The sequence below is a fragment of the Ips typographus genome, linkage group LG16, assembly GCF_016097725.1.
Source record: "Ips typographus isolate SLU linkage group LG16, UJ_Ityp_2.0, whole genome shotgun sequence".
NCBI lineage: Eukaryota > Metazoa > Arthropoda > Insecta > Coleoptera > Curculionidae > Ips > Ips typographus.
Genome location: NC_138437.1, coordinates 2,539,801 through 2,553,277, shown reverse-complemented (window position 1 = coordinate 2,553,277; position 13,477 = coordinate 2,539,801). Strand labels below are relative to the sequence as shown.

Sequence of the window (13,477 nt, the reverse complement as noted above, 5' to 3'; positions counted from 1 at the left end):
AAAATAAGGTCTTGTGTCTGTCCACCTATGTACATGTACTCCGTCTTTTCTATGTTTACTTCGAGTTCTCATTTTTTGTATTCCTCTATCAGTTTTCTTGCCATATATTCTATATCCTCACACTCCCGTGGTAATATGATTTGATCATCAGCAAATCATAGACTGTATATATGTATGAGTGTTGGTGAGTGGGATGCTCAGACCTTTAGTTACATTGAATCCACCGGTAAGTTGATTGCCTATTCTGACTTTGGCTGTGGAGTTTTCATACAGTGATTTTATAGCTTTTAAAAGTTCAATACTGATTTCTGCATTCTCAATTTTTTTTATAATTTTTCCGTATTTTCTACTAAAGCTTGTGACTGATATGTCTGGATAATTATCCAGCATTCCTTGCTTCCCTTTTTGTGTATAGTAGAGATATACGATATTTTCCATTCCGTTAGGACTGATGTTCCATTTAAATATTTTTGAAACAGTTCTCTTAGAATCAGAATGTGTCTGTAACGTATTTTATTAATTCTGCAGGGATGTCATTTTTTTATGTTTTGCAAACCTCTTTTATTTCCTGTGCAGATTCTGATAGGTGATCCTGTTGTTATAAGGTTGTGATATTCTTTGGTGTTCTGAAATTCTGATCGATTTTCCGTCAAGAGCCTTCTAAAGTGATCCACCCATACCTGCAATAATTCTCGCTTTTTATCTTGTTTTAGTGAACTGATCAACTTTCCGTGCTTTTTAGGCCACCCAAAAAGTTGTTTATTCTGGAGCACTTCTTTTCTCATGTATCATTTTTCTTCTAGTTTATTAGTCTTCTTACCTTGGTCTGTTGATACCACACAAAGTTAATACCTACTTCCGGTAAAACGAGAGAGTGGCTTACTAACTTTACTATGTTACCAAATTTTCAAAACTTTGTTTTTCTTATATCGATTGATGTTTTTCATCATGAGAGACCCTGTGTATGTCATATAAAAAGGTATCAGTTAATAATCGATATTTTTTGGTTGGTAGTCATTAGATAATCTTTTTGATATTTTAAGTGGTAAGAAGTTACTTAATTTAGAATATTTTGTTGAACCTATAGGGGTTTTGAACAACACCCTATAGGATTATGCTAGATAAGTAAAGTAACATGACCTAATAAAATACTTGGAAACGTTATCCAGATATTATAAGAAAAAACAAGAAACATAGTAACGGATATCATAATGATATTTGACTTTCGGTACTGAACATACCGTATAACAAATAATAAAGTATGAATACAAAAATTCGAGAAAACGAAATCTGCCAAGTGGAAAAATTGTGTTTAACCGACTCAAAGCAAATCAAATTTACTGATTTCGGCAAGTTTAATGGCAAATTGCTTTTTCCGCTGTCAATCCCGTTTTCCCCCCTCTTAGTGCTATGATCCACGTAATTGAATCACCATCTTACCACATATGATAATTAATTTCCTTTTTTTAGTGATTATAAAAAATGAATTAGTAGTGTTATTAAAAAGTGTTGCAATATTGTTATACATTATATCCGGAAAGGGAGGTGGTTAAATTGTAACGGGGCAATTCGCGTATAAACACAGAAATCCCATTAACATATCGATGAAGCGGTTTAAAAATGAAAAACCAAATTAAATCCGGTTTCGTGATTGGCTGAGAATTTCTATTACGCCGGATATGGATTTCAGTGTTGACCAAATAAAACCGAAAAACCTGATCACATTTTAAATCGAAAAACGTTTTACGTTGTATTTATTTGAACAGGGAAATAGACAAGCGCGTTTTGGACTTCCAGTTTCCCGAAAAAGGGATGCTGATCGTTTCGGGACTTCAAATCCAGCGTTCAGTTGCGCTAGAAACTTAATGCGCGGTGGTCTGTGAGATCTCGACGTACTTTCCGAACTTCTAAAGTTTACGTGGTGAGTCTATTGGAAAACTTTCGCTGACTTGTAAATTTAATTGCTTTTCCCGCCTCTCGATAACATCAATCTGTAGAAAGACTTGTAACTTATTTTTAACTTTTATGACTATTTCCTAACTTAAATTTTGTTATTTTAAAAGTTACAAAAATTACTTATTCAGAAGTTATTATCAGCTTTTGCCGCCAAAACGTTATTTTTTTTGATTAGCTTGTGATTTATGAGTTATTAAGTTAATCGTTTTATAGTTCCCTATTGAGTATTTATTCTAATAAATTTAGAAAGATAATTCTCACGTTTCAGTGTCGATTGTCTGGGTTAATTAAAGTGTTTGAGCAAAATGAAGCGCTCAATTAAAGATTTTCCTGAACGAATATCTGATTACGGCATGTTATTAATTTGGACATCTTGATATTGAAAAGCCTATTTGAAAAAACCTCTTAAGGCAAAATCTTTTTATCTCCAAATATTTTAATTAGTGTAAGGCTTATGTCATAAACACTTTATGGGAGACTTGAAGCTGTATTAGCTTGATTAACTTTATTTCCAAACTGAACTTTTATAGCTCATGTCAGTTTGAAGTGGGTGATGTCTAATAACTAACTACGATTTTTTTTTGTAGAGAACCATGACTAGTAATTATTTCTGTCATTCATGGATATTTCCAAAGTAAACGATAAGTAAGATTTATCAGTGTTATTGCATTTCAATAAATGACATATCGAGTTTCTAGTGGAATTTAAAATTAGCCAAAAAGTGATTGATCTCTTATTCGCTAATCTTTACAATAGTTATCAACAAAATTGAAATGATTGATGCCGTATTGTTCGAATTGAAGTGCAATTTACAGTGAAAATCATCTGTCTCGAGAGTCTCTCTAGTTCCCCTTTCAATTTCCTCGTAATAGGGATATTTAAACATAGCACTCAGTATTTTAAGTAATAATACTCCTATATCAGATAATATCAGATTGCAGTTTAAAGTGCATTCTACGTAAGACTGAAGTAAAATATTTTATTGTTTATTCAGTCCTCCGTAAATTTTACTTGAAATTGGAGTTTCCCCAAATACGGATGCTTTTTTCTACCCGAAAAACGATTGTATTGAAACCCTTCTTCTAGATTTCTCTTGTGTCGTTTCGCTGATGGTTAAAGCTGGGTCTGAAACAGTTTTAAACTAAAGCTCCGTAGCTGGCAAGATGACCGACGAAACGTTAGCTTTAGCCATCAACCAAATGACTCCTGAGAAATCCTTTCTAGCCGTCGTCTGGTAGAAATAGTCCTGCCGAAAGTGTATTGCTACAGTTGAAATCGTAACGTTTTTATTGCGTAATTAGAACATCCAACTACTAGTTAACAAGACCCATAAAACCGAAACTTAAATTCAATTCCAGTCTGCCACAAAAAAGTTTTAACTGGTCTTAAGTATTTAATTAGACATCGGGTATATTTACATATCAATCAATTAATGTAGTTTACCAAATAACATATTCCCCTGAAGGCTTAAAATATTTTATGGAATATGTATAGATATAGAAAGTTTTCTTTTATAGATAGATGTAAAGCTATAGATAAATAGTTCCATAAAAGAAAGCTTCGACCTCGAAACATAAAATGAAACTTAAATTATACCTTTGGTACTCTCAACATTATATTGAAATACTTTCTTCTTTGAAAATTTTTACTTGGTTTACGTAAGAGTTTAATAGAGACTTTCTTGCCGGATATAAGAGCATCACTTGCCAAATAGATCGAGTGTTAAAGCTTTAGGAGCAACAAGTGTTAGCTTTATTATACTCTTGACTATATATGCATATGAATGTCAATGATGAACCTAAAAGGGTTTTTGCATGTTTTAAGCTTTTAAATCAAATCACTGAAGTGTGCGATTTTTATTTATCCAGCCATAGAAAGCCACTGTGCAAATAAGGTCAGTGAAAATGAAGTTCACTGGACTGACTAGAACTAGAAACTGTATTTCGGCATGTAACGCCGACCGAAGGATCAATCAATACATCTATGCACTCTTTACGAGTATATAGAGTAGTCTTTGGAAAGAATTGACCTGTACTGGAAAATATTCAGCTACGAGGATGGGCCAGTAAAAAGCTTTTCTGATGTTGTTAAATCACGCGGATGTTGATTAATTGTGTTTAGGGATGTTAAGGGGATGAAGTGAAATTCTTTTAAAAATAATTCGAGTTCTAATGGATGAATACATTCGATACTCAATTATTATTACTGCAGGTCCAACGAACTGAAAGTAATTGCATTCTCCTATAAGACCCAAACGTCAAACGCATCTATACACAAAGCTTTTTACAGCTATAAATTGTCACATCCTATTACGACTGTTGTTCAATAATAACCAAACTGAATAATGGAAAAAGGAAATAAATATAATAAAACGTAATTTTCTGATATCTCTGGGGTCCCGATTTTGGCTACGCGAATATAGAAAATTCGACGTATACATATAAATTGAGGTATTTATTGAACATTTCATTTCGGCGAAGCTGTAGACTCGTGTATGGGGGTTTAGTAACGAAGTTTCAGTTGCTTGACGTCTAGATTTTTCCCATTTCCTTGAATTTTTCTCTCTCTCTAATGTCACATACATATTTTACACAACTAAAAGGAAAATAATAATTTATTCCAGATTTCCGGCAGGTACGTGTCGCGTTCGGTTGTGATGGAGCGATGGAAAACCGCTATAATGCTGCACACCTTATTTCATCTCATTTCCCATCTCGGTAAGTTCCAACAACTAAATTTCATTGACCATTGACATAGCTTACAAAATTAAACCGCATTGCAATTACATTTCCAGGAAGCAATATATTTTCTGATCTGTTTTGAAGGAAAGTTGTTATATAGTTCAAACTTATTGAACTCTCACTGAAGTTAGTTTTATTGATTGCCTTCCCCGAAAAGGATATTTACGAACGATATTCGAGGCTCTTGTAAAAAACTCTACATCAAAAACTAGAAGTGAGTTTTCTAAAGTAACTCTTTATCGATTTCTTCCACGTTTTTAGCGTTCTATGGCTCAATTTTTCCACAAATAAATTTAAACATTTATTTAAGTGCAATAGAAGAGGACAATAGTGAATACAAACATTTTACTTAACATGATGCTTGCGATTAAATTAACTTCTTCTAAAGATAATTCCTATACAAACAATAAAATCAGACTTTACTATTGGCCAATTCTGTCGTTTCTATAGTAATTACCCTAAAAATAAATTTGTCCTTAGTATAAAAATATGTTTGATATTGGGAAGAATTTAAGGCCTATTAGGATTGTGTTTTAAAATTATTTTCAATATGTACAGGTAGTCCTAAAAGTAAAAAAGTTGTATTTTTCAAAATTTATTATCTATAGTATTGTACTTTATTTTTCTACGTTGAAAATACAAGATAATTTCATTATTTATTTAATACGTCTAAACTTTACAGTTTTCCAAACATTCGTTATTTAGGCTCGGTTATACAATGACAGTTTAAAGGCCGGTTCACTTGAACTGCAACTGGTAGTTGAACTTTTCCATACGAAATGCATTGCTGACGGAACTAAACTGCTGTTCTAACTTGAACCAGGTTTAAAAGTTGAACCACTGTTGTACAACTGGGCCTTAATCACGCAACCTCTGTTTGATTTTTATTACTTAATATTGGCTTGGGTACTGATAAAAGGTGAAGTTTTATAGTTCATGGGTGATTTGACTCAAAATTTGTACCCAATAATTGCAACCTTTAAACCGTAATAACTAGTCAAAATCCGATAACGGTCATAGTAGATGCAAGATTTAATTATCTATTATTACATATATAATTATCACTTAGATTTAAGAAATGCGACCTCTTTCTAACACACTGTTTCTAATAGAGAAATAATTTTTTTATTTTTTAAAAAATAGGAGAGATAAGTATACAGGGTGTCCAGTAAGCACATAATCAAAAGGGTACTGTGACATTCTCTAGATCGAAAGATGACGATTTAACGTAACTGTCATTAAGAAAAAGTGTCTGGTTCCACTGCTATTAATGGTCCAAGTTCTTGAAAAAAAAATATATTTTTTGGGAAACGTTTCTATGGATTTTAATAAAAAATTGATCTGGACTTGGCTCTAAAAAAAGATCCACGCCCATCTTCATCTCATCCATCTGCATTTGGCAAGTGGTAAGTTCTTCAGCATCTTTATTTCGTCTTTGAAATCTGACGCATTGATCCTTTTTAAAGGCTTCAGTACTCTTGTTAAAATCTTCTAACATTTCCAGTTTTCCGCAAAAAATATTTTTTTTTTGTCTCCCTGCTATTTACCATTTAACATATTTTAGTGCAAATAATGTAGCCGCCAGTCAATTCGATTACTATACATTAACTAACAAACTTGACGTTAGCCTGAGAGTTTGAAAACTTTTTTAATGAAGAAAGTGAAATAGAAGTCCATATTTTCGCAGTGGAGATGTAATCATAGAAAGGGTAGGTGAGGAACACACAGCCTTCTCCACAATAAGTTTATTAAGCGTCTAAATTACAGAGGACATGCTCATCATGTTTTGGATACATAGTACCCATCTTCAGGAGCCGTGTAAGTGTAGCGCTGGCCGTCTTTCTACAAAGGGAAGACAGCAAGACCCAAGTTAATGTAATAACAGTTGTTACTAATTTTTTCAAAAAATTGTATTTATATATTATACAGGGTCCAGTTTTAAATGTCAATAATTCACCAATCCATACCCAATCAAAAAAATAAGTTGACATGCATTATGTCATTTTCCTGAAAAATGCTTCCTAAGGAAAAGCATTCAAATTTCTGTTTAAAAAATCGGCATAACTGTAAGACCGTTGTAGCAATTTTGATTAAATTTGGAACAAGCACTTATGAAATTAATACTCATTATCAATACCGTTTGCCAAAATTCTCCAGAAGCGTAGATACAGGAAGATGGTTTTCATGTTTTTGCCTTATTTTCTACGTTTCTAGATATTTTTCAAAAATTACAGTTTCTTTTAATTTTATTGTTCACGAAAAAGAAATGATCTCTCTTATAAAATTCTGATTTAAAACTTCGCTTACAAGATAATTCAGTTATTACGTTTAAAAACCCAAAATTAACCCAACCCAACTTAAAAATTGTCTTGGAAACGGAAAATTCACTTAAGAAGCTTAACAAATTTCATTGTAGCCAGTTTTCATAGTTTCCAGACAAACTGGAAAGACTTTGATTTCAGAAGATCAAAAATTGGGTTTGTAACCAGTTTTCATGCAAATTGAGAGACTTTAATATTGAAAATTGACTTGTAGACATAAAAAACTACTTTTTCTAGAATTTTTGACTACAAATTCATACATTTAAACCTTAAAAATTGGCTTGAACACCAAAAAGTGACATTTGAAGCTTAAAATTTGCATTTGAAGTTAGTTTTCATAATTTGAAGACAAATTTCAATATTTTACTCTTGAAAATAGTTTTAGATCAGGACATTCTTGAAAATTGTCTTGAAAACCAACTTTTCGTGCTTTTTACTTTGCTTTTAATTTTCTTAGAATTCTGGACTATTTTTAGTGCTTCAAAACTGCTTTCAGCTTGGAAAATCGAGTTTCAAGACTATCTTTACCAAGTTATTGACATAGCAAACTTAAAAAACAATTTTTACATTCTTCATAGACTTAAAATGGCATTCCAAGCTTTGTCACTATTAAATCGACTTCTAGACACCTCAGTGCTAAAAAGTCTAGTATTTCTTAAAATCTAGGCTGTTTTCAGTGCCTCAAATCTAGGTACTTACAAAGTTTTTGACTTATCAGGCCTAAATGCCAGTTTGTACACTGTCCATAGTCTTGAAAATGCTATTTCAAGCTTCACTATTAAATTGACTTCTACACTCGCATAAGTGCAATAAATTGTAGCATCTCTACGAAATTCAGACTGTTTTTAGTGCTTTTTAGGACTGAAAAATCGAGTTTAAGACTATTTCCAAACCTTCAGTAATAAAAGTAAAAAATGTTGGTACCAAATGCTACACGATATTAGTCTTGTGAACTAATTTTTAGAAATGAAATAGTCCGAAAATTTAATTTACTTCTAAACTTGTTCCAGTTCAGAAAATTGAGTTGTACACCAATTAAAGTCCTGAAAATACCCTTTTGACTCTCTTTAGTCCTAGTAAACTACCTGGTACCACTCGACCAGGATGGTAGTCTGAGAATTATAAGACTATTCCCAGTAGTAAATAGCAAGTTTTTGGACTATTCAGTACAAATTTGGACTCTCACAAGTCTTGAATGTTCAGTTTTACACTATAAAACGATTTTTTAAATTGAAATTTGGAGGACTGTATCTAAGTCAACTTATTTTTTGATTGGCTATCAAATGGTGAATTATTGACACTTAAAACTGGACCACCCTGTATAAGTAATTACAAAATGTTAATACTACCTAACATTTTATACACATATATTTTATCCCTCTAAACAGATTCAATCTAGATCTAGAATGAATATTAAAGGAAAACCCTTTCAAATCCACAGACATCACATCAGATATAAAACTCAATATGACATACCTCAAATGTGTGGTGTTGAGGCGCCGATTTGTGGACATAAATTGAAATTGCATTGGTCACCTTACAGACGAAGCGAATTTCTCGCTCTTGTCAAATGGGTTTGAAAATGTGTACCTACTTTTCAATAAACCTATTACTACGAAATACTAATATTACGTGAATTTATGAATGAGGGAATTAATTTAAATACGAGTGAGTTGGTCACACCGCAACAAGCAAACGATTTATCAGAAAATATATACCTCTAATGCAAAATTCAGTTTATCCTCTCTTCGTTTCTGTATATTTCCTTTCTTGGGGTGTGTCTTGCCCCGAATCCAGAATGACACCACTCATAAATATTTATGGTCAGAGAAATGAAATTGAATTGTATTTCATTCCTGTCACTTTTTCGTTAGTAGCTCTAGCACCATATTTTACGATCTCTTGATGGTTATGTCGATTTTAAAAGCCAATTTTTATTCCCCAATCCGACGGGGTTCATTTGGAGAATTTAATTTAACACAATCTTGCATTGGATCAAACGATGCCAGATTTGATTGTAGCGGTAATTAAACAGAGGAATTAATATTGCTAATAATTGCCCTCCACTGCTCATTTTGCGGCAGCTAAATTTGCAATATACGGGCCGTGAAACTCCCTAATTGTGTCAAGCTCGCTAAAGTGTTAGGGAATCTTATTTCCTAAATTCGATAATAATTAAAATACAAATGTTCTCGTTAATAATTAATCGATATAAAATTGTTCGAATTTGTATCGAAATTGCCAAATGTGGAATCATTAAATATTCAATTACTATCAGCTTCCTGTAGTTTAAATTTAAATACTAATGGCCGGAAACCTTTCATGTATAACTCACGTTGATAATAACAACTCACCCCACAATGAAAAACATAAATTAGTTAGACAGGTCTAATTGTAAAACACTAATCAATATCGATTAAAACACATTGTTAATTAATATATAGGTACACAAGTGCAATTTTCTTAAACCGTTCAATCTACTAAATTAAATTATTAACAACCAGATCTATGTCCTCACCGGAAATGAAAATTTTATGCACGACTCCTTGCGTTGAGGAATGTAAAGCGACACTAAAATAGAAATAGGAAGTTTGGAACTGAAACTTGAAGAAAATAAGTCTGAGAACGTTCAATATTGATGGCCGACCCTAAATTTATAAATAATGTGAATTGACCTGCAGGGGATAAACCTCCTGGTTTTGGCTATAAATGGTGGACCTTTTTCTTATTTACATGAACGAAATAACTCAACTAGTCAAATAGGTTTTTTTTTTCAAAAGGTTTTATTATTCCAACTGCATGTAATTCACATACCCACTGTAAGCAAATATTCTGTTTGAGATAGCGGCCACTATCAATATTATTACCATCCATTAACATATATTTCCATTTTTCCACCTCAACTTTAATGTTTTCTAAAGGATTTACGAAAGTATGGCTACTCTTACATTACCTACAGTCAGAGGAACATGTTAAAAGTATAGCCAAAAGCGAACTATCGTCGATGTTTATTGCAAAAAACAGGAAATCAATAATATCCTCTTACATCTAGCTTCTGATTTCCATCGGGGATTCTGAAGTTGCCTAGAACCACTCCATGTGATTGTGTGCGAGGTTGTTTTTTATTTTTCAATAATTATTATTGATGTTTTTATACTGACCTCTTACCACTTAGTGTTTCTACTCTACTGTTCGTATAACACATCTTGTCCATTTCCAGATTTCTGCATTCAACTACAGGTTTCTCGCAAATATTTACCGTACGAATTTAATATTTATGTTCATTAGCTTTATTTATCCTGCTATGAGCTATCTAAATTAATATTCTCTCCGAATTGCGCGGACCGCAATGCGATTTAGACAGCTTCTTTGATATCCTAAGGACCGCAAATAAACTACCCGAAAGCGGTTAGACGCATATTGAGATTCTCTTTCTTCAAATGTCTTAAATAATTCAAAGCGATATTTCAAATTTTGTTTTGTTGCACTGAAGTCTTCCAATCTAGTCAAAAAATCCACTTATATCGATAAATATATATATAAAAAAAACTGGAAACTCATTTTGTAGATAATTTAAGCATACTTTTGAGCATTATATTCGATCGATCTAAAATGCACGTTCATACAAATTTAATTTTCTACGGTAAACTTTATTAACATGTGTGAGATTTTGCCGAACAACACGTTTTTGAATTTGCTACCCACGGTTAAACAATCGGTCAATAATGATTGATTAAAAAGTCTATTAATTAAATTTCAGATACTGTTGGTTTAATGAAAAAGCCTAAATGGCCATACAATAGTCTAGTACTTAAATCTTTACGTCACCCACATAGCACAATATACAGGTGTAGTAAAAGAAAAACCGACCATAGGATAACTGTGCAACGGACAAAGAAACATTGATAAATGCATGCGTGAGACAAGAAAAAAAACGTTGTTAAACGTGTTTCTGAATTCGTCGACTAGACTACTTGCATAATTCATTTTATGATCAGCACATTCCTAATCATCATCATCATCCAATTTAACATATCTTCAAAATGAAGCTCAACAGCTTGTTACATTAAATATTACTTATTTAATATTAATTTGGCAACGTTGCCTTCATTGTTGTCACAAATTTGGACAAAAAAATAATGACTTTTTTCCCAGCTTAATCTGTTATTAACGTTTCCAAAATGTTGACAAGTGGCTAGGCTCAAAAATCACAATAATAACCAAGTTATTGGTTCTCTAGTGTCAATACCTAACTAATGCTTTTACTGGTGTAATTGAAATTTGACAGGTTCATCCTAATTGTCTATTTTCTTTTTTGCATCCTTTCGTATTGGTCGAGCTTCAGAGTGACATTTTAATGCCTGTTGTGAATATAACACGTTTGACAAATGAACGTACGTACGTATTCAAACAAATGACACTTTATAGCTCTATGAACATATTCATACTAGATATACATTATAACTCCATGATCCGGGTTTTAACAAATGCAGAATAGCTGTCACATCTGTCAATAATTTTATATAAAGTGGCTCAAATTCCGTACATGGTAGTAAAGTATCACTCCAAGCAGTACTTTATAGCTCTATGAACCGGGTTTGGACAGATGCGCAAAACATATTCTAAATCGTCAACGGTGTCAGAACTGTCAACCATAAACGTATAAAATAATTTGAGTTTTAACATGTTCGAGTGGTAGCACAAACTGCAATTTCCATCTTCATAAAATGACTTTTGACACTTGCATGCATATACGTCAACTGTCATAGTACAAAGACAAACGTCATAACTGTCAGAAATCAATTATTTAAGTCAATTGAAAAATATATAGCAATATCAAAAATATAATATATAGCAAGAGCAAAAATATAATAAGTGAAAGCAAACTTAACAGCAGTACTTTGTACTTTGTGGATATCGACTTGGAGTTTGCTTTCACTTACACTTACTACTCCACTCTGTGAATATGGACTACTTCTTTTCAAAAATATAATAGTACTCAACAACATTATATTGCTATTAAATTTGTTAAAATAGCCACTAACCTAGACATTATTTGGTAATTTGTCGTCTTCTTTTTGTGTAAATACCGCACATTTTTGCTGTCTTGCCAAAATGTTACAATTGCAGGTTTCCAGAAAACTCAAAAGTCTTTAGATCAATTTATCATAAAAATTGGCTAGATAATCAAATTTCAAGTCCATCAAGTTAGTTTTCATGAGTTTTGACTTATTATACATATGTAAATTGACTTTGAAATTCAAAAATTGACTAGCATGGCTGATATTTGATTATCAAGTCCATTTTCAAAAATTTGCGTTTGGAGGTCAATTTATGATAAAAATTGACAAGAATAATATTATCATTATCATTATATCACTTTTCGAGACTGTCAAGGAAATTTGATAAATTTTGACTTTGACTTGCATCTGTTAATTAACTTCCAAAATCAAAAATTGACTTGTATTGTTGAAATAAAACAGAATATACATTCAAATTGTATGCCCGTCAAGTAAATTTTCATGAATCTTGACTTATTCTGTCTTATTTATAAATTTACTTTTAATTTCAAAAATTGACTTGCAGAAATTTGCATTTTTAGGTCAATTTATTTATTATGAAAATTGATTAGACAAAAGAATGCATCCACATGGATATTTGAACCGGTAGTTTATTAAATTTGTTAGAGCCCCTATACAAAACAGAGTTTTACATTTGATTAGAGTTACATCTTTGCATAAATATAAAATCTGCACAATTTCTAGTATTATAGTTATAAAAATCTTTAAAAACTTTAGTCTTTGCCTAACTGAAAGTATATTTAAAACATTAAACATAGATTTAACGGGAGTATGACGATTGAACTTTAGAATGATTCTCATTGCTCTATTCTAAGTTGTTAATTTCCTACGATATGAAATATCACAGAAGTGAAAAAATTTGATTTGAAACGTCATTTTGATTATTAACTTTTCTTCAATTTAAACAAAAGCCTTGTTAGATCAAATACAGATTCCGTGTCTTACAATAAAATAAGACATTCTGACAATCTGAACGATCACTGCAAAGCTAAATTAATGGTTTTAAAATTAAAATTTCTGTGCTGAAATATATAATAAATAGTTTCCCTAGAATAATTTTAAAAATGGCCTGTTTGAATTGGAAATAAATTGAATATTTAACTTGGAAATAATTTCGAGATAACGTTATTCTTTTCGAATTACATTAATTTTAATTTTAGATGAAAGTCAAACTAAACTAACACTGTAGATTAAGTTGTTTTACTTAAAGGATAGACGAATTTTGACTGTCAACTCGTATGTTCAGAGTAAATTAAAAATCAAATTCTTACTAACAGTTTATTTATCAAACCTTTTCAAATATTTAACACACCCTGTGTTTACTGGCTTAAACGAATACGTTTATCGAAAAAAAAAAAAGACGAACCTTTCAGGCTTT

At 31.7% G+C, this 13,477-nt stretch overlaps 1 protein-coding gene and 1 long non-coding RNA gene across 3 annotated transcripts in view; one reads left to right on the top strand and one right to left on the bottom strand.

The window, feature by feature from the left end:
• Positions 1 to 1,798: 1,798 nt before the first annotated feature.
• The window catches only part of Dscam3 (Down syndrome cell adhesion molecule 3), an 80,003-nt gene continuing 68,324 nt past the window's right edge, over positions 1,799 to 13,477 (top strand). Inside the window, exons 1-2 of one of the 2 annotated variants that reach the window (XM_081993895.1) lie at positions 1,799 to 1,921; positions 4,580 to 4,673. In XM_081993895.1, coding sequence (XP_081850021.1) covers positions 4,613 to 4,673 — 61 coding nt within the window. In that variant the 5' untranslated portion in view covers positions 1,799 to 1,921; positions 4,580 to 4,612. The remainder of the gene's footprint in view (positions 1,922 to 4,579; positions 4,674 to 13,477) is intronic. The other variant, XM_081993894.1, reaches the window with a different exon arrangement.
• LOC145738870 (uncharacterized) lies at positions 6,428 to 9,655 on the bottom strand. The gene is made up of 3 exons (XR_014180878.1): positions 9,537 to 9,655; positions 8,495 to 8,608; positions 6,428 to 6,539 (listed from the first exon to the last, which is right to left on the bottom strand). It is a non-coding gene; the product is annotated as an uncharacterized LOC145738870 (long non-coding RNA).